General features: G+C 37.1%; 1 protein-coding gene across 50 annotated transcripts in view; it reads left to right on the forward strand.

The window, feature by feature from the left end:
• Window positions 1–20568, forward strand: part of TTN (titin) — a 312200-nt gene that overhangs the window by 149627 nt on the left and 142005 nt on the right. For 36 of the 50 annotated variants that reach the window (XM_050916743.1, XM_050916742.1, XM_050916769.1 and 33 more), the window contains 27 exons: window positions 1301–1384; window positions 3195–3275; window positions 3523–3597; window positions 3939–4016; window positions 4241–4324; window positions 6090–6146; window positions 6330–6410; window positions 6698–6781; window positions 7032–7106; window positions 7463–7540; window positions 7761–7844; window positions 8989–9072; window positions 9399–9470; window positions 11574–11657; window positions 11878–12174; window positions 13779–13856; window positions 14553–14636; window positions 14831–14914; window positions 15203–15340; window positions 15601–15684; window positions 16643–16726; window positions 17172–17249; window positions 17467–17546; window positions 17762–17849; window positions 18077–18439; window positions 19111–19191; window positions 20339–20422. In XM_050916743.1, coding sequence (XP_050772700.1) covers window positions 1301–1384; window positions 3195–3275; window positions 3523–3597; window positions 3939–4016; window positions 4241–4324; window positions 6090–6146; window positions 6330–6410; window positions 6698–6781; window positions 7032–7106; window positions 7463–7540; window positions 7761–7844; window positions 8989–9072; window positions 9399–9470; window positions 11574–11657; window positions 11878–12174; window positions 13779–13856; window positions 14553–14636; window positions 14831–14914; window positions 15203–15340; window positions 15601–15684; window positions 16643–16726; window positions 17172–17249; window positions 17467–17546; window positions 17762–17849; window positions 18077–18439; window positions 19111–19191; window positions 20339–20422 — 2724 coding nt within the window. The remainder of the gene's footprint in view (window positions 1–1300; window positions 1385–3194; window positions 3276–3522; window positions 3598–3938; window positions 4017–4240; window positions 4325–6089; window positions 6147–6329; window positions 6411–6697; window positions 6782–7031; window positions 7107–7462; window positions 7541–7760; window positions 7845–8988; window positions 9073–9398; window positions 9471–11573; window positions 11658–11877; window positions 12175–13778; window positions 13857–14552; window positions 14637–14830; window positions 14915–15202; window positions 15341–15600; window positions 15685–16642; window positions 16727–17171; window positions 17250–17466; window positions 17547–17761; window positions 17850–18076; window positions 18440–19110; window positions 19192–20338; window positions 20423–20568) is intronic. The other 14 variants (XM_050916750.1, XM_050916753.1, XM_050916744.1 and 11 more) reach the window with 14 other exon arrangements.

Raw genomic sequence — 20568 nt, forward strand, 5'->3', positions numbered from 1 at the left:
AAGCTTTCTTGGGCAGCAGAGTCTCCTGGCCAGGACATTTTGGTCTGAATGTGTCTTCTTTTGTAACCAAACCATGAAAGTTGCCAGGCTCAATCAATTTCATCTTGAGTTTATGAGTTCAGACTTACATGACACTTAAGATTAAACTTTGGGGCTCTGAAAATTTATGCACCAGCCCTGCCAGAAAGTTATGAAGAAACTGGGCATATTTCACACAGCCCTAAAAAGAACACTTGTTACCAGAAGTGGGAGATTTGCAGCTTGTGGCTTCAGGCATCTTAAAAAAGCAGCCACTTATTTGAACTAGACCCTGACAGCAGCTTGCTGCTGCAAGCCAAGATTAGGTTGTTCCTTACAGAATGTAGGTAGAAATACTTACACGTATTACTGCCAAGTAGATTCCATCTACCAAGAAGAAAATCCCCAATTTAATGGCTATTGCAGAGATCCTAAAAGGTCATCCAGATGCCAGGGCACACTGTAGTTTATCCAGGGTACCTTCACATGCTAATAACCAGCAATTTCAGTGACAGAAGAAAAAATACCCAGTACTGTTTCAAAAAGAGAAGAAGGTCCACCAACAAAGTGTCTACTCTCTCCTGGATGAATCTGCAAAACTGAACATAATCTACATAATAAGCTTTTTGGAGTCTTTACAGTTAAAATCATGTCATTTTCCAGATGTGGACATGGGTTGCTTCTAATTTACTCAAGCACAGGATCACTGCCTACTTCCATCTGTGCAAATGGCTTCTTTGTACTCCCTCTCCCATCTTATGCTAGGGCGATGAGGTTGGAATGTTCATCTGTTCTGTACAAATTCTTGTCTCAAGTGGCTGTCAGAGGGTTCTTGCTGTATTTACTGGAGAATCTCAAAGAGAGCCACAGAGCCACATTTGTGTGAAGGACTCTGCTCTCCTCATATGGAAAGGGGCAGTCATTGAAGTCACAGAGGGGCTGAATTTTCTCAGAATTTGATTGGAATGTGTAGAAATGCACTGTTGGCAGAAGTGGGTATAGCAAAGAGCCTCTGATCAAATGTATATGCTGAGATATGTTATGTCTTTTTGTTGTTGTTATTAAATTATGATTTAATGCTTCCATAATACCTCATCAATCTTCAGTTGACTTGGTGATCTGTGAGCCACATATAAGTTAGATAGTCTTTTTAATATATCTCTCTTCTGTATTGTTGAATTATGCCATTGTGTATTCGTGTTCTACTTCTTGCTTCTAGTATTTAAACTTCTGTACATAGTTTTTTAAAGTTCTTAAATGTAAATATTCTGTATCTTTAAAGTGCCTGATGTTCCCGAGAGAGTAGTCATAGAAGAAATATTACCAGTTTCTATTACTAAAAAAGTGAAGAAGCCACCAGCTAAAGGTACATTGGATATAGCATCAGATACAACATATAATGTTCTTTGTATGTATGTGCTGTAAATGTGCCATGAATTCTGCCTTGTGCTTTTACTGAACATTCTTGATTTCATGTTGCTGTTACTAAACCTACACAATAATTTAAAATGTCTGAAGTGCCTGGGAGCTTACCCAAAAGAAAAGAAAACTACTACTACCAAAAGAAAAGAAAAGAGCTACTACTCTTCAAAAGTATAAATTCTGCAAAACAAATATGCACCAGCTATTGGTGCATTAAAGTTTAAGTTGCTCTGTTGTCTTTGTTAACTTAAATTCATGTTTGCTTGTTGTTTTGTGAGAATGAGCAAACTTACGGAGACACCTGTAATCTTTAAAAATATACTGGTGGATCTATAACACATGTAACGTAACACTGCAGAGGGCAGTGAGCACAAAGCCATTGCTTGAATTCCCTCTGAATGTGACATATTGAATCTGCCTGTATCCACATGAATTCTCAAGATGACAAATTCCAGTGAGATTTATATGTTCCTAGGGTCTCACTGAGGTCAATGGGAGACTTTCAGTTGACTTGGGTGGGCATTAGATCTAGTCCTGCAAAGTGCTGATCAACTCCTGGATGTGCTGAGTGTTCTGGACTGACCCAGCTCCCTAATAAGTCATTGAGATTGACATTGGGGAAGTTAAATCCGTTTCTGAGGGCCCTTCATACCTACAGTAGCTCAGCACCTTGCAAGATCATGTCCAGAGGCAGGATACACCTTAAAAAAAGTATCCAACATTATTGTGATGTAATTTCCTTCCCAATCTTTTTGTTAAGAGTTCGCAGAAAGTAGTAGCACTAATTTTTAAATTATATGGCAAATGAAAATTATATTTTGAAATCTGAACTAAAACATTCCAGTAAATTAGCCACCTTTTCTTTGTCCGGCCACTATTTCTCTTAAAACAAATTCAGCAGAGGCTGTAATCAAAGAAATGACTTGGCTGAGCACAAATGTTTCTGCTTGAAGTAAATGCATACATCCCCAACCTAACTCTACCAGGTGGTCTGCCCATTTCCCTGTTGCAACTAGAAACTATCTCACCATACATCAACACTGCAAAAAAACCCAATACCCCGCAGCAGTAAGTTTCAAAGTCTGGATCAACTGACTAAGATTTGTGAGGGTCAGGTTACAGCACTAAAAATACCAATGTAGACATTCTGCTCAGGTTGGAACCCAGGCTTTGAGACTCACTTCCATCGCTGGTTTCTGAGCCTGGGCTCCCTCCCAAGCAGGAACATCTACACTGCTATTTTAAAGCCCTGTAGTGAGAACCCACGTACATTGACCCTGACTCTGAAACGCCTTCCTATGAGTTTTGTTTGTTTGGGTTTTGCACTGTAAATATACCTTAAAATGCCATTTCACACTTAAGCAGCCACACCCTTAGAGTTTATTGTATGTCCTGGTTCTCAGATATCAGTAAATTACTATACAGTTTGGATCTTGGTACTCTTTTGGGGATAGGCAGTACTCCTAGTGCAGGTGAATACTGGGTGAATTAGGTTTCCTAAATCAAGAATTCCATAGATACACTAACCAAGGGCTCCATTTATCTTTTTCATGTCATAGTTTTTCTGAAACTTTACAAGTGTTCTCAAAGAAACAATTTGGAAATGAAGCAGCAAATATATGTGTTGTGGTTGTCAGTATTGTTTGGTTATTCTTTTTTAATCATTTCATTACTTGTGAAGATAGTATATGCAATAATAGACCAAATATACCAAATTGGTCAGTTCTGTATTCTTAACATTAATATCTTTAAAGTGGGTGAAGAAGAGCCTTTCTACGTAGAGGAGGAAGTACCTGTCCCCGCTCCTAAAAAAGTGGAAGCCCCACCAGCTAAAGGTATATCATTTGTTTGCTTCCTATAACATGGAAAATGTCTTTCTTTCAATTTCAGTCTTTAACTTCTTATCTTGATCAGTAAAATATAGCTAGATACTTTTAATTTTTTTAGCATTAAACAAGTACATGTGCCTGTTTGTGTCAATTGCCGGTATATTTATAGTGAGATTTGTGTGTTGCTTTTTGTTTTGGTTTCTTTGGTATTGAAATCATTCCAATTTTCTAAAACTACACAATATTTTTAAAGTGCTTAAGAAAAAACCACCAGAAGAATGGATACCCCCGGTTGCTATTGAAATAGAAGAACTTCAATTCACCAAAGGTAAACTAATGAAAATAAAATTCTCTAGACAGCTTTATCTTTTTCTTTATCTTACACATTGTGTTTGTTTATTTGTTTCCTGTAGATATTTTGTGTTTTAGTGACAGAAGCATCCATCTGGATCTTCACTATGTATAGACTATCACTTGTGTCCTTTGTACTGTTTTTGTAAATTGTTCCTTCTTCTTTTACTCTCTCATTTTTGTATTCAATGAAATTTCATGTATATTTTCTTTCAACAAAACTCGATTAAGATTAAAAAGATTTATTTCTAGCTGCTTATTATTCAAGTTCATTCCACATATTACAATTAACTATTCCTACATTTAATACTTTTAAAGTAACTGAAGTGCAACGGAAAATTATCACCGAAGAAAAAGTGGCTCTCACTGAAAAGGAGGAAGCTCCACCAAAAAGAGGTACATTGCCTTTTGAAGCCATGCAACAGATGTTTGTCTGTTACTAATGTCTTGTGTCCTGAACTATCTAATTATGTTGCATAAAATATAGATTCTGGTGTGTGCTTTCATTTCCTTATTTGACTTACACATGTCAGGCTTCTATACTTGTATTTTTGTTGCCTGGTTATTTTTGCCACTTGTGAGCAATTCAAAACTCCTAAAAATAAACAATATCTTTAAAGTGCCAGAAGTTCCTAAGAAAACTGTGCCAGAAGAGAAAGTGCCTGTTCCAGTCCACAAAAAAGTGGTGGCTCCACCAGCTAAAGGTACATCAGCTCTTTTTGGTGAAACAAGAGGCTTCTACATATCAAAAATCAGTGGGAAGCAGCAGGCCTTGAATGTGTGAATTGTTTGATTTAAAAAAAAAAGCTTAGACTTTCTTAAATTAAATAGAATTTTGGTTTCTGCCCTCTGAAAAAATGCAGAAAATCATGTAAAATGGTCAGACTCCGGCATTTCTTGTGTCTTCAAAACTGCTATGAATGCATAGTTGTTTGGATGCACACCAATTTTCATAAACTGAACATCAATCATATGCAGAAGCTCATTGTCTCTTCTTTTAAAAAAAGTATCAATGTCTTTTCAGATCATCAGCATTTTTTTCAAAGATGGCCTTGTGTCCTTAACGTTTGTCATTTTCTTGTGTGTTTAAAATGCTATCTTTTATGTTATCTCTGTGTGTGAAATTTTGTAATTAAATTACATGTAATGGAAAATGCCAGCAATGCTGAAAATCTTACATTCAAATTCTAGAGTCCTTACTGTGTCATGTATATATGCTTTAGACATTCTTTTTTGTGGGCATATGTCTCTTTCTGTTTTTCTTTTCATGCTTTTATACATATCTTTGCTGTTACTAAAACTAATATAATATAATATAAAGTGAAGAGCCTAGGGAGCTTACCCAAAAGAAAAGAAAATATGCTACTATTTTCCAAAAGCATAAATTCGGCAAGCCAAATATACATCCTATTATTGGTGCATTACAGTTTAAGTTGCTCTGTTGTCTGTGTTAACTTAAATTCTTGTTTGCTTGTTGTTTTGTGAGAATGAGCAAACTTACAGAGACACCTGTAACCTTTAAAAATATACTAGTGGATGTGTAACACAGGTAACTTAACACTGCAAAGAGCAGCGAGCACAAAGCCATTGCCTGAATTCCCTCTGCACATGACATGTTGAATCTGCCTGTATCCAGGTGAATTCTCAAGATGACAAATTCCAGTGAGGTTTATGTGTTCCTAGTGTCTCACTGAGTTCAATGGGAGACTTTCAACTAGCTTGAGTGAGCATTAAATCTAGCCCTGCAAAGCACTGAGCATCTCCTAGCGGTATTGCATGTTCAGGCCTGAGCCATCTCCCACTTCAGTCACTCACAGTGACTCCACTGACTTCAGGGGGAGTTGGATCAGTCTTTGAGGGCACTTCATACCTACAGTAGCTCAGCACTTTGCAGGATTGTGTCCAAAAGGAGGAGGCATCATAAAGAAGAAGCTAATGTTAGCCTGATGTGATTTTCTTCCCAATCTTTTTGTTCAGAGTTCCTAGAAAATGACAGCACTGATTTTAAAATATATGACAAGTGAAAACCATGTTTTTAAATCTGAACCAAACCTTCCAGTAAATTAGCCACTTTTCCTTCATCCACCTAATGTTTCTCTAAAACAAATTCAACAGAGACTATAATATAAGAATGGACTTGGCTCACCACCAAAGATTGCTGCTTGACATAAATGTCTATATCCCAAACCCAAATCTACCAACCGGTCTCTCCATCTAAGACTCTACTTGACACTCAAGCAGCCACCCCCCCACCCCCATCTTTATTGTATGCCCTGGTTCTCAGATATCAGTAAATTGCTACACAGTTTGGATCTTGCTACTCTTTTGGGGATAGGCAGTACTCCTAGTGCAGGTGAAACTGAGTGAATTAGATTTCCTGAATCAAGCATTCCATAGATACACTAACCAAGGACGTTCAAATGTGCCAAATACATCAGTTCTGTATCTTTTCTATTAATATCTTTAAAGTGACTGAAGAAGAGCCTGTCCCTGTTCCCAAAAAAGTGGAAGTCCCACCTGCTAAAGGTACATCAACTCTTAAATATCAAATGTCAATTATTCTGCACCTCAGTGTTTCTGATTTTATTGTTTTTGATGTGTGTCCCTATTACATGTGTGTTACACACGTCTCTTTTGATTAACCAAGTGTTTTCTTACTGTTTTGATACCTTTCCTATTTCTTAAACTACACACTGTAATATTTTTAAGTGCCTGAGAAGCCTAAGAAAGTTGTCCCACCACCAAAAGTTCCTGCTGCTCCTAAAACTGAGGAAGCTCCACCAGCAAAAGGTATAAAACACGTACTAATTAAAATGATACTTCCTTACCTTGAAACACATGACACGGGTCTTCTTTTCTCAAGTTCTTGGTTTTAGTGTCTGTTAATAAAGATATGAGTTTCTTATAAATCATAGTCTGATTGTTTGCATTACAACTGTGTATTCTGTATACTATTATTTGTTTTTCCTTACGTAAACACTTTGGTTATTATTAAACAAAGGAAATACTGTGGTGTTACGTACAAAATATATTCAGAATACTAGAGACCAATATTTTTAAAACTCTTCTTTCAAAAGTGCCTGAAGTTCATAAGAAAGCTGTTCCTGAGGAGAAAGTACCTGTCCCTGTTCCTAAAAAGGCAGAGGCCCCACCACCCAGAGGTACATCAGTTATTTGCTTTCTATAACTTGGAAAAATGTCTTTCTTTCAATTTCAGTCTTTAACTTCTTATCTTGTTGAATAAAATGTAGTTTATATGCTTTAAATTTTTTAGCATTACACATGGACATGTGCCTGTTTGTGTCCATTGCCAGTTGTATTCATAGTGAGATTTCTATGTTGCTTTTTTCTCTTAGTCTGTTTCATTCTGAAATCATTCCAATTTTCTAAAATTACACAATATTTTTAAAGTACTTAAGAAAAAACCACCAGAAGAATGGATACCTCCTGTTGCTATTGAAATAGAAGAACCTCAATTCACCAAAGGTAAATTAATGAAAATAATATTCTCTAAATGTCTTTATCTGTTGCTTTATCTTACATGTTATGTTTCTTTGTTTGCTCATTTCAAATGTTTTTCATGTAGATATTTTGTGTTTTAGTGACAATAACATCTGTCTGGATCTTCACTATGTATAGACTATCACTTGTGTCCTTTGTACTGTTTTTGTAAATTGTTCCTTCTTCTTTTACTCTCTCATTTTTGTATTCAGTGAAATTTCATGTACATTTTCTTTCAACAAAAATCGATTAAGATCAAAAAGATTTATTTCTAGTTGCTTATTATTAAAGTTCATTCCAAATATTACAATTAAAAATTCCTACATTTAATATTTTTAAAGTGACTGAAGTGCAACGGAAAATTATCACCCAAGAAAAAGTAGCTATCTCTGAAAAGGAGGAAGCTCCACCAAAAAGAGGTATATTGCCTTTTGAAACTATGCAACAGATGTTTGTCTATTACTAATGTCTTGTATCTGTAATCATTTAATTACATTGCATAAAATGTAGATTTTGGTGCATGTTTCCTTATTTAACTTACAAAAATGTCAGGTCTCCGTACTTGTATTTTTGTTGCCTGGTTGTTTTTACTGTTTGTGTGTAATTCAAATCTCCAAAAAGTAAAAAATCTCTTTAAAGTGCCAGAAGTTCCCAAGAAAGCTGTGCCAGAAGAGAAAGTACCCGTTCCAGTCCACAAAAAAGTGGTGGCTCCACCTGCTAAAGGTAAATCAGCTCTTTTCTGGTGATACAGGAGGCTTCTACATATCAGAAATCAGTGAGAACCAGCGGTGAATGGTCTGATTAAAATAAAATAAGCAGTTTATACTGATTTGGTTATAAATTAAAAGGAATTTTAGTTTTTGCTCCTCAAAAAATGTAGAAAATTATGTAAAACAGTTTCTCCCCTGCATTTCTTGTGTATTCAAAACTGTTATTAATTGTAGTAGTTGTTTTGGGGACACGCTAATTTTGATAAACTGAGCACCATTCACATGCAGAAGCTCACTGTCTCTTCTCTTAAAAAATGTGTCAATGACTTTTCACATCACCAGCATTTTTATTTAAAAGATATCTTTGTGTCCTTAACTTCTGTCATTTTCTTATGGGCTTAAAAACCTCTCTTTTATCTTTTTTCTGTGTGTGAAGTTTTGTAGTTAAATTACATGTGCTGGAAGGTGCTAGCAACACTGAAAAATCTTTCAATTAAATTCTAGAGCCCTTAATGTGTCATATAATATCTTTTAGTCATTCTTTTTTATGTGCATATGTCTCTTTTTCTGTTTTTCTTTTCATGCTTTCATTAATATTATTGCTGTTACTCAAACAGCACAATAATTTAAAATGTCTGAAATTCATAGGGAGCTTACCCTGAAGAAAAAAACCTGGTATTATTCTTCAGAAAGTATGAGCAGCAAAGAGTCCTGTGGCACCTTATAGACTAACAGAAGTTTTTGAGCATGAGCTTTCGTGGGTGAATACCCACTTCGTTGGGTATTCACCCACAAAAGCTCATGCTCCAATACGTCTGGTAGTCTACAAGGTGCCACAGGACTCTTTGCTGCTTTTACAGATCCAGACTAACATGGCTACCCCTCTGATTCAGAAAGTATAAATTCCACAAGCCAAATGCACATCCAGCTATTTGTGCACTAAAATTTGAGTTACCTTGTTGTCTTTGTTAACGTAAATTCATGTTTCCTTGTTGTTTGGTTTGAAGTCCATGTCTATTTTTAAACACAAAAGCTTACTTTGTAAATATGCATTTGTTTTGTACTTGTTCATCCATAATTCTTTAACATGAGCATCAAATTAATAGAGAACGTCTGAATTTTGCAATTTAGTATTCTTACAATTGCTGTTTTTAAAGTACCGGAAGTTCCAGAGACAGTTGTCACAGAAGAAAGAGTCTCCATTGCTGTTCCAAAAAGAAAAGCAGCTCCACGAGCAAAAGGTACCCACATCCATGGATTAAATGATAAAAGAACTATTCTCACTGCCTGGCTATGGTCCTCCAATCTGACTGCCACATTGCCACAGTAAATTCTCTTGAATTCTGACATTCCACCAAAACCCCAGGAACCTTCAGGGGTACAGGGGCAGCAATAAGGGTGCATTTCCCTCCAATTTATCTGGTGTCAGAGGCGGCAGAAAAGCAATTAAAATGTCATATTTCTGTAACAACCACATTGAGTGGATAGGGAATATATATCCTCTACCCCAAATATTGTTTCAGAGAAACAATACTAAAACTAAGCTTTATCTTTAATGTACCAACAGTGGAAAAGCGTTGGGATTTGTCAGAGGAAACGTCTATCTCTCTTCACACAGAGGAGGAGGTTTCATACACAGGTATGAACTAAACTAAAAGAGTTTTAGGCCTAAATGGAATCTTTTAGTTTTGCCGCCATCTTTTTTTTTAATCTATTTTGTTTTGCAAGCAAAACTCAGAATTTAAAGCTGAGTGTAGATTAAAGTTTTTTATTATACCTGGGGCAGGCCAATATTTTTCCTAACAGTGAAGTTCTTTGAATTTCTCTGCTCTCAAGAGCCTTAAATCTTCCATCATGACTTCTTTTTGTTTTCCTGGGGGAAGCTTAAGAATTTAATTAGGTCCTGTCTTGGATGCAACCAGCGTGCTGCCTGTCTCTCTCTGCCCTGTGAGGGGAAGCTGCCTGGCCAAGTCCCTACTAAATATGCAGGCGCTCTCCTCTTCTGGCTAGTCTGTCCTCCCTTCCCTCTCTCCTAAGGAAAGGCAGCACATCCTGAAGTAGTGATAAAAGAAAGGCTCCTTTGACCCTTCCACTGCTGCCCTGTCAGCACTTCAACTCACTCTGGGGCTGAGACAACCCAGAGTGCTCCAAGCTATTGAGAAACCCCATTGTTGAGCAGTCTGGATGTTTCAGCCCTGGGGTGATTTAAAAGGTTTGTAGAGCCACAGCAGTAAGACTTGGTCTCACTGCAGCAGTATAAGTGGTAGGATGGGCAGGACACCTGCACTGGGAGTTGCGAGAAGAGGAGAATTGCAGGAGAAGGCACTTTGCTGGCCTCCCAAATAACAGGATGGGGGAGAAGACCAGCCAGCGGCCTGGAGAAGAGCCTGTGAAGGGAGAGTGAGCCAGCTGTCCCCAGAGAGAGAGGAGGTCAAGGTCTGCAGGCCTCCCCCAGAAGGCAAGTTGAAGTGCAGCGAGTGGCTTAAGCTTTCTTGGGCAGCAGAGTCTCCTGGCCAGGACATTTTGGTCTGAATGTGTCTTCTTTTGTAACCAAACCATGAAAGTTGCCAGGCTCAATCAATTTCATCTTGAGTTTATGAGTTCAGACTTACATGACACTTAAGATTAAACTTTGGGGCTCTGAAAATTTATGCACCAGCCCTGCCAGAAAGTTATGAAGAAACTGGGCATATTTCACACAGCCCTAAAAAGAACACTTGTTACCAGAAGTGGGAGATTTGCAGCTTGTGGCTTCAGGCATCTTAAAAAAGCAGCCACTTATTTGAACTAGACCCTGACAGCAGCTTGCTGCTGCAAGCCAAGATTAGGTTGTTCCTTACAGAATGTAGGTAGAAATACTTACACGTATTACTGCCAAGTAGATTCCATCTACCAAGAAGAAAATCCCCAATTTAATGGCTATTGCAGAGATCCTAAAAGGTCATCCAGATGCCAGGGCACACTGTAGTTTATCCAGGGTACCTTCACATGCTAATAACCAGCAATTTCAGTGACAGAAGAAAAAATACCCAGTACTGTTTCAAAAAGAGAAGAAGGTCCACCAACAAAGTGTTTACTCTCTCCTGGATGAATCTGCAAAACTGAACATAATCTACATAATAAGCTTTTTGGAGTCTTTACAGTTAAAATCATGTCATTTTCCAGATGTGGACATGGGTTGCTTCTAATTTACTCAAGCACAGGATCACTGCCTACTTCCATCTGTGCAAGTGGCTTCTTTGTACTCCCTCTCCCATCTTATGCTAGGGCGATGAGGTTGGAATGTTCATCTGTTCTGTACAAATTCTTGTCTCAAGTGACTGTCAGAGGGCTCTTGCTGTGTTTACTGGAGAATCTCAAAGAGAGCCACAGAGCCACATTTGTGTGAAGGACTCTGCTCTCCTCATATGGAAAGGGGCAGCCATTGAGGTCACAGAGGGGCTGAATTTTCTCAGAATTTGATTGGAATGTGTAGAAATGCGCTGTTGGCAGAAATTGGTACAGCAAAGAGCATCTGCTAATATGTATATGTTGAGATATGTTATGTCTTTTTGTTGTTGTATAAAACTATTGTTTAATGTTTCCATAGTACCTTGTCAGTCTGCACAGTTGCCTTGACAATATGTGAGGCACATATATGTTAGATACCCTTCTTTATATATCTTTCTTCTGCCTCTAGTGTTTGTGCTTCTGTATGTTGTTTTTTAAAGTTCTTAAAAGTAAATATTCTGTATCTTTAAAGTGCCTGACGTTCCTGAGAAAGTAGTCATAGAAGAAAAATTACCGATTTCTATTACTAAAAAAGTGAAGAAGCCACCAGCTAAAGGTACATTGGATATAGCATTAGATTCTATAATATAGTTCTAAAGTATTAGAACATATGTTCTTTGTATGTCAGTGCTGTAAATGTGCTGTGTATTCTGCCTTGTTTTTACTGAACATTCTTGATTTGATTTAGATCTTACATTACAATGCTTCATAGCTTTATAATACTGTTCATTTTTGTGATGACTTTTAAAATTCTTTAATCTGATATCTTTTTAAAGTGTCTGAAGAACGTAAGACAGTTGTCCAAAAAGAAAAAGTATATGTTGAAGTTCCCCAGTATGAAGAGGAAGAAGAGGTCACCCACTATGAAGAAGAAGTCACCCACTATGAGGAAGAAGAGGAAGTTACCCACTATGAAGAGGAAGTGGAAGTTACCCACTATGAAGAGGAAGTCACCCACTATGAGGAGGAGGATGTTACCCAATATGAAGAGGAAGTTCCTCAATATGAGGAGGAGGAGGAGGAGGAAGAGGAAGTTCCCCAGTATGAAGAAGAGGCTCCTCCACCAGTGAAAGGTATAATGAAATTTTGGGATATAATCATACAGAACTCTTCTGTTTTGCAAATATGATTTTCTTTTAATTACTCCAGTACATTATTTTAACTTTGTTATGATAATTAATTATTGGTGTGTGTTACAAAGTATGTTGCATGTTTGAATACTTACTGTTCATTACAATTTTTGTAACTATAATCAGCGTTTCATGTTGTAAATAAGCAATTGGTAGCATAAGGGAGTCTGTGCAATCAGATAAGGCAATGAATGTTACAGTCAGTTTTATCTCATGCTGGTTTGAGACCTTATCTTGTTATCAGTCCATATTTTAAATTCCCATTGACTAAGTTCAAGTTCCATAATCACAAGAAAAGACATTTGTATCCCAATGATGGGTGGCCTAAGTGGACAAAAGTGCCTAAGTGATTTAGGAACACAAATCCCATTCACTTTCACTTTGGTGCTTTGGAAAATCCTAAATCATCAGTGGGATTTTTTTTTAACATCGCAGAAGCCAGAAATAGAAAGGGCTGATTAGATTATCCAGTCCACCTCTCAGAGTTTTTAAATATTTTCATAGGGAGAACAGTTGGTGAGTATGCTTGGAAGTCTCCATCACCCTTGCATATTAATCTCCACTGACAGGGTAATCAGGTCAACCTTCAAAGGAGAGGGAACTTTTCAACAAAACATTGTATTGTAAGAATATGTCTATTTGTTGATTCTGAAACAGTTCTCAGGAAATGTTAGGCTTCAACTAATCTCCCAATCCTAATATTAAAAAAAAAAGTTTCTCACTGTCCTGTTTTGACGCTTTCAAAACAAAAAAAATTCAATGTTTGGTTTGAAACAAATTTTTAAAAGATGTTAGTTAATTTATACTAAACACTTTGTTTTAAAAATGTTGAAATTGACACTAAGCATTGTAATCAACCTAATCCATCTATTTAAAATTGTTGGTTCATCAACATTTTTGAGATTTCAACTTTTTGCCCTAATTTGTGGATGGGATATTTTTCAAAATCTCAAAGTTCCTCATAGGACAGAAAAACCTTTCCCCATTCAGCTCTGTGTCCAACACCTCACATCATAACACAAAGTCAAAGAGTAAAATCCAGAACTGCCAGTGTGATTTAGGAGAAGTCCAAATTTCAAAAGGAAGTTAAGGACTTATCAAAATTTTTGTTTTATATTTTCCCCATAGTGGCTCCATCCTAGAGGTGAATTTAGGATTTACTTTGATCAGCTAATACAGGGTTTCTCAAACAGGGTTCGCCACTTGTGTAGGGAAAGCCTCTGGTGGGCCGGGCCAGTGTGTTTACCTGCCCCATCCGCAGCCGATCGCGACTTCCACTGGCCGGGGATCATTGCTCCAGGCCAATGGGACATTAAGATAAATTTGCCTTGCCAGATCAATGGCCAAGTAAGAACTGCAGGATTTGGCTCGTTACAAATAAACACATCTCTTTATTGTACTGTTTCCTGTCTTTTTAATATTAAATTGATGTTGAGTAGTACCTGTTTGTGCTGGAGTAACTTTCTTGCACTGCAATTGAGTTCTTGTACTTTATGTTCCTGTTGTTTTGTAAGTAAACTCCTAAAACAAAAATGGTATTTTTAAAGTGCCTGAGGTGCCCAAGAGACCTATCCCAGAGGAAAAAGTACCTGTTCCCAAGAGAAAAGAAGCTCCTCCAGTGAAAGGTACATCACCTCTTCTCTGAAGTTATCAAACTTTGTTTAGTGTTTAATTAACTTTACTATTATTTGAATGTTTGCTGCATAATTGTAGCCATGTTGGTTCTAAGATATTAGAGAGATGAGGTGGGTGAGGTAATATCTTTTATTCGACCAACTTCTGTTGGTGAAAGAGACGAGCTTTTTTGCTTACACAGAGCTCTTCTTCAAGTCTGGGAAAGGTACTCAGTGTGTCACAGCTAAATATAAGGTAGAACATAAGGAGTTGAGCATAAGGAGTTAACACATGTTGCAAGACACCATTCAAAGTGATATGGGCAGTTAGCATCTCTGCAGTCATAGGACAAAGGAGGGTTAGCAGGTTACAAATTGTTGTAATGAGCCATAAATCAAGTGTCTTTATTGAGTCCATGATTTTTAGTGTCTAGTAAAGTTATGAATTTAATCTCCCAAGCTCATGTCTTGAAGATGTCGCACAGGTTTACTTTGAGGATGAGGACTGAGAAGTCAGATATGAAGTGATTTGAAAAGTGTTTACCCAGGGTGATAGAGTTTTTTTTTGTTGTATGTTTGATATAAACATTTATTACCTTGTTCTTCGGGAGGCATATCTTCATTTGAAATCTTTGTGAACATGTCTTTTTGCTTTTCTGTTTGGAATGGCATGTGTGAGGTGTTCTCAATCAAAATAATGTTTTAAAGTGCCAGAGATGCCACAGAAACCTGTGCCAGAAGAAAAAATGCCTGTTCCTGTGCCGAAAAGAAAGGAAGCTCCACCAGCCAAAGGTACAACAGTGTGTGATTCAATGTACATCACAATCTTTCATTCTTTACTCACCTTTTCATCATTCAATGTATCATGATGAGAAAGATATTTCTGTTCTTGAGAATTGTTATTCTGTGGTCTTATGTTTCATGTCACTGTTCTGTATCTTATGGCTCAAAAATGAAATTCTCAAAGTACAATAATATCTTTAAAGTGCCTGAGGTGCCAAAGAAAGCTGTTCCAGAAGAGAAAGTGCCTGTTCCAGTGTCTAAAAAAGTGGAGGCTCCACCAGCGAAAGGTACATCAGTTTGTGATGCATCCAAGCAATTCTGCCATTGATTGCTCACATATGGAACATTACAAGTAAGGGGTCTGATCCTGTTCCAAAAGAACTCAATAGCAAAACTGCTCATTGATTTCAGTGGGTTCAGGATCAAGTCCGCACTGTGAATGTTTCTATAATGGAGCGTTTAAAAAACTGATTTTTTCTTTACACATTTGTACCCTGTGTTTTATGTTGTCTTTCTATTTCGGAGTGGTGGAAAGGATAACAATGATTCATAAATCAAAATAATATTTCTTAAAGTGCCTGCTGTCCCAAAAAAAGCTGTTCCCGAAGAGAAAGTTCCTGTTGCTGTGCCTAAAAAACCAGAACCCATCCCTGCACTGAAAAAACCAGAACCCATCCCTGAGCCTAAAAAACCAGAACCTCCGCCACCTAAAGGTAATCATCTTCTAACGGAGACTATTTATATATATTCAAAGTTTGTGTGTGTATACACTTACTGTATATGTGTGTATATATCTGTGTGTTTGTATAATATAAAATTTTTTGTTCCATTGAATCTTTCACATCCAAATAAATTTAAGGCACCTTTGTGTAATTCCCTACTTATATGTTGTTTTAAGTGTTTGCTGTCTTCTGTTTTCTGTTTCTGATGTTGTACTAACAATTACATTTGTTAAAACAAAATATCTTTAAAGTGTCTGAGGTGCCCAAGAAAGATGTCTCAGAAGAAAAAGTACCTGTTGCTGTTCCTAAAGTAAAGAAAGCTCCACCAGCTAAAGGTACATAATTTTGGGGTATATGGAAGTGAGTGTTCTGTCATTTGAACATTGACATTTCAGTGGATTTGGTTTTTGTGATCACAATTTAGATCCTTATTTCCATACCCCAGTGTTAATTGTTAAGGAATAGTAGGGCTCACACAGGGCTTGATCCTGCAGCATTGAAATCAATGGGAGCTTTGGCACTGACTTCAGTTGGCTCAGAATCAGACCTTTAATGATCAGCTGGTTTCAAATGATAATGATCTGCCAAGAACAAAACTAAGAGCCTTGTTGTATGCTAATTAAAGCAGCAGTGCCCTGCACATAGTGTCTGTGTGGCATAATGTGTCTGTTAAACAAAATATCTGGTAGAATTCTCTTTGATTTTCCCTTGGGCAAGGATGTGATATGATCCCTGTGTCCTGAAGAATCTCCCATAGTTAGCCTGAGAGATCTGCAGTACATTCTAAAATCTCACAGCATGCACAGCCAAATCTACTCCAGAAAAAGGGTATAAACACATCTGACTGGGTAACAAGAACTCAAATCCTAACTGTGCAAAAGCAGAAATGAAGACAACTGAATATAGACAGCATCCAATGATGTTGAACAATTTATGCCCGTTCAGCAGAGTGGTTTACAGCTAAACTAGAAAGCAAACACACTGGTAGCTCTTAGTATGCAAAATAAGATGCCAAAAGGGTTTCTATGTCCTCCCTTTTTGTAATATGTGAATATGTGTTGCTAATAGTGTTTGATTGGTAATGATGTGTCGTAGATAACCATCAGCAGGAAACTTACCCAAGCTGATCCTTACAACCCAATTCCACTGTAACATTATTATGAAAAACACATACAGAATATTCTTTGTATCAGTGATTATTATCGTGCAAATTTGTATCCTTGTGTTTTATGTTGCTTTTCTTTCTGATGTTACTTAAAAATGAAATTCTTAAAATGAAATAATATCTTTAAGTGCCCGAGGTGCCAAAGAAACCTGTCCCAGAAGAAAAAATATCTGTAGCCATTCCTAAAAAAATGGAGCCGCCACCTGCAGAAGGTACATGAATTAATTGCAAGGCAAATAAGCAGTATTATTATTCCCTTACATTTTCCATAACCGCACTAACATCCAATCTGAGGCTGAGCCTGCATCCACTGAAGTTTTGAAATTGACTTCACTGGGATTAGGCCTTACAAGATACAGTTGTAATTTTGTCCCATGCATTTGTATTCTTGTGTCTGTGTTGTTCTTCTGTTTCTGATGTATACAATTTCTCAGATTGCTAACATAAGAAAACATCTGCAAAGCGTCTGAGTTGGGTGAAAAATCTGTCCCTGTAGAGAAAGGGTCTGTTGTTTGTAACCTGATTCCACCTTAAAAACACTTACAGTATGTTCTTTAGCTCAGTTCTTGCTTTCATTGTGTCCTGGAATTTTATGTCCTCTTTCTTTTTCTGGTGTTGCTTGAGAATGAAATTTTAAAAATTAAATGTCTTTTAAAGTGCCAGAGGTGCCTAAGAAACCTGTCCCTGAAGAGAAAGTACCTGTTCCTAAAAAGGTTGAGGCTCCAACAGTTAAAGGTACAGTAGCTTAAAAATGAAAATATGAACATGACACTAATAATATGAATTATTCAACTTCTTATACAAAGCATTTTAATATATGTGCCTTGTGTTACTTCTGTGTTTTGATATTTGTTTGTAGATTTATATTTCTATTGTTTGTAAATTTTTGTGCTTGGACATTGTTTTTGATATTGTGTAACAAGAATACTAAAACCAGATAATGTCTTTAAAGTGCCTAAGGTGTCTAAGAAAGTTATTCCTGAAGAGAAGATACCTGTTGCTCCTCCTAAAAAAGTGGAGCCTCCAGCTGTGAAAGATACATGCACCCTTGACAGCTATCATATTTGTTAAAATTGTTGAACTTATTTTAACACCAGCGTTTTCTGAATGTTCTGTCAAATTTCTGTGTATTCTTGTCTAGAAGATTAATTGTTGTGCTACAAAATCGTGAAACTGTTTTGTGTTACTTTCTTATTTGTATTGCTTTGTTAAACCATTTAAAATTTCTAAAAAAAACCCATATCTTTAAAGTCCCTGAGGTACGTAAGAGATCTGTTCCTGAAGAAAAAGTTCCAGCTGCTGTTCCTAAACCAAAGGAAGTTCCTCCAGCTAAAGGTAGAGACACACCTTACTGAATTTCTTCAAAAGATCTATTGCTTTTACTTGTTCCTAAAATATTTTGGAATGTAATCACTTTTCATAGAATCTCTCTTCCTTTTTACAAAAACTTCTTGTTGTTGTATTTATAAGATGTGGTTTTCTGTTGACTCTTTTTGTTTTACTCTGTATAAGTCATTTCCAATACTTTAAAAGTAGTAACAGTAATAATACTATCTCCAAAGTTCCTGCGATACCTAAGAAACCCACCCAGGAAGAGAGAGTGCCTGTTCCTGCTGCTCCCCCTGTTCCTGCAGGGAAGGAGTACAAATATGAGTATGAGGAGTATGAGAAATATGAGACCTATGAGGCTATAGAAGAGTTTGAGGTTCCAGAGCATGAGGAGATTGAGTATGAGGAGATACCAGAGCCTGAAGAGATCTATGAGGAGGTTCTGGAGCCAGAAGAGATTGAGGAGTATGAGGAGGTTCCTGAACCTGAAGAGGTCTATGAGAAATACGAAGAGGTTCAGGTGATTGAAGAAGTCTATGAGAAGCATGAGGAGGTTAAGAAGGCTGAAGAGGCGTATGAGGTCACACCAGCTATAGGTACACCAAATCATGATTTTTCATTGTTAACTCTGTATGTCAAGTTTCCCCCTCATGCTCAGTCCTCCTTTCAGTACTCAAGTCTGTGATTTTTGTCTTCAGTCCTCCTTTCTGTGTCTGTAGTCAGTGGTGATATTCAACTTGAGGGCCATTTCCCCTCCTGCACTTCAGAAAACCTATTTGGGGGTAGAATGAGAAGACTCCCACTGAGCCTTCAAAAGCAAAGACAATTTTGCTTCACGGTGACTAGAGCAATTTACACATTGCATAAATGGCTGTCTTATGATGCAATTCAACTATGGTCTACGTCCAGTATAATTATGAGTGGCAGCGCTATTTCCTTTTAAGAAACATTTTGCCCCGCAATAATTTTCAACCATAGAGCAGCTAAAACTTAGTTAGAACCTTTCTTCCCATCATTATAATTTGAAATTCCCCATACCAACCAGATAGTGCTTTGACAATGATCATTCCCCACCCTGCTGAAAAAGGATCTTCCTCAGCTTTCAGTTGCTCACATAACTTTGAGCACAGTAATTGTTCTCATCTATATTTGTGTGTGTGATAAGGACGTGGTTCTACAAATATGTGATCTTTGCTCTTCATGTCTTACATTGATCCTATATCTTTGCAAGTAACTTTAAAAAATCCCTAATAAAATGTCTTTAAAGTGCCTGAAGTGCCTAAGAAAGCTGTGCCAGAAGAAAAAGTACCTGTTGCTGTTCCTAAAAAAGAAGCTCCGCCAGCTAAAGGTACATCAGCTACTGGATAAATTTAAAACTGAACCCTCTGTCTCCCCAGAATCCCAACTTCCAATAATGAAGGTCCCTCCTATTATTTGACCATTAAGACTGGAGTTTTTATTTGCCAATTGAGTCAAAATTAGGATTAAGATACAAAATCAACAATATTTCTTTTAAAACACAAAGCCCTGCAGATCCTTTCTCAGAAGGTAATTTTCTTCTAGATCCTTGCATGACATATAAGGAATGGAAAGGTAGGAAATTTATTCAAACAAGGGCCCTCCCCTCTATTCCTTGCTGATGAATAACCTCAAATCTGTTGAGCCTTTTTTTCACCCTCCCCTCTTCATGTCAAATGAATGAACAGTTTCTACCCATATCTTCAAAAACAGTGAGGATCTTTCTCACTTATAGCTATAATTCTAGGGGGGAAGCCTGGCCCCACTGAAGTCAATGGGAACAGGATTTCACTCCTGGTCTGTTCCCTATATCATGCTCTACTAATACAGTAGAAGGCCATGGATAGTACTGCTATTGGCAAGGTAGCATACTTTCTGATGTAGGCCAGAGCTCTATATTGTTCTCACTATAGGGCCATATTTGCACAAAACACCCTTTGTGCCAAATTTGCTAGTCCTTACTCATACAAATTATCCTACTGAAAGTCAGTGAGAGGCATTTTTGGATAAGGATTTAGGCCTTGATCCAGCTTTTATTGAAGTCACTGAGAAACTATCAATTAACTTTAATGGGGCCAAATTGAGGCCAAAACTAGAGTGTAGGATTTACCTCCTAAAGTTGAATGGGAGTTTTGCTTGCATATCAATAGCAGGATACAACTTTTTAGTTCATGCAATATTTCATAATCTGTATAAAAGGACTATTTAAAAGTCCATCCCAATCTGAAATTAATCCAATAAGGAGTTAGTCATGTGTATTGAAAGGAGATTGAACACACCAAGAATCAGGAAGCACAGGCATGGCCACCAGCTAACAAGTTAATAAAGTTGACGTAGGACACTGTGTGCTCATGTTCTTTTAATTTCTGTGACATTTTCTGTTGAATTAAAATTTTATGTTTGGTTTCTTGTGTCATTTTTATTCTTAAATAATATAAATATTGCAAAATTCCTAAAAGAAAGCAATGTCTTTAAAGTTCCTGCACTGCGTAAGAAACCAGTCCCAGAAGAAAAAGTACCTGTCGCTGTTCCTAAAAAAGAAGTGGCTCCCCCAGCTAAAGGTACCTTTATTCTTTGTTGTCATTATGAAACAATGAACTCTTACTTAAGTCTTTGATCTTCATTGTTTGTTGCGTAAAACAGGAATATACTCTGTCTCAGTGATTCTTTGTTTGTCCTAATTAAGTATGATCCTATGTCTCACGTT

Source organism: Gopherus flavomarginatus, chromosome 10 (genome assembly GCF_025201925.1).
Source record: "Gopherus flavomarginatus isolate rGopFla2 chromosome 10, rGopFla2.mat.asm, whole genome shotgun sequence".
Lineage (NCBI taxonomy): Eukaryota > Metazoa > Chordata > Testudines > Testudinidae > Gopherus > Gopherus flavomarginatus.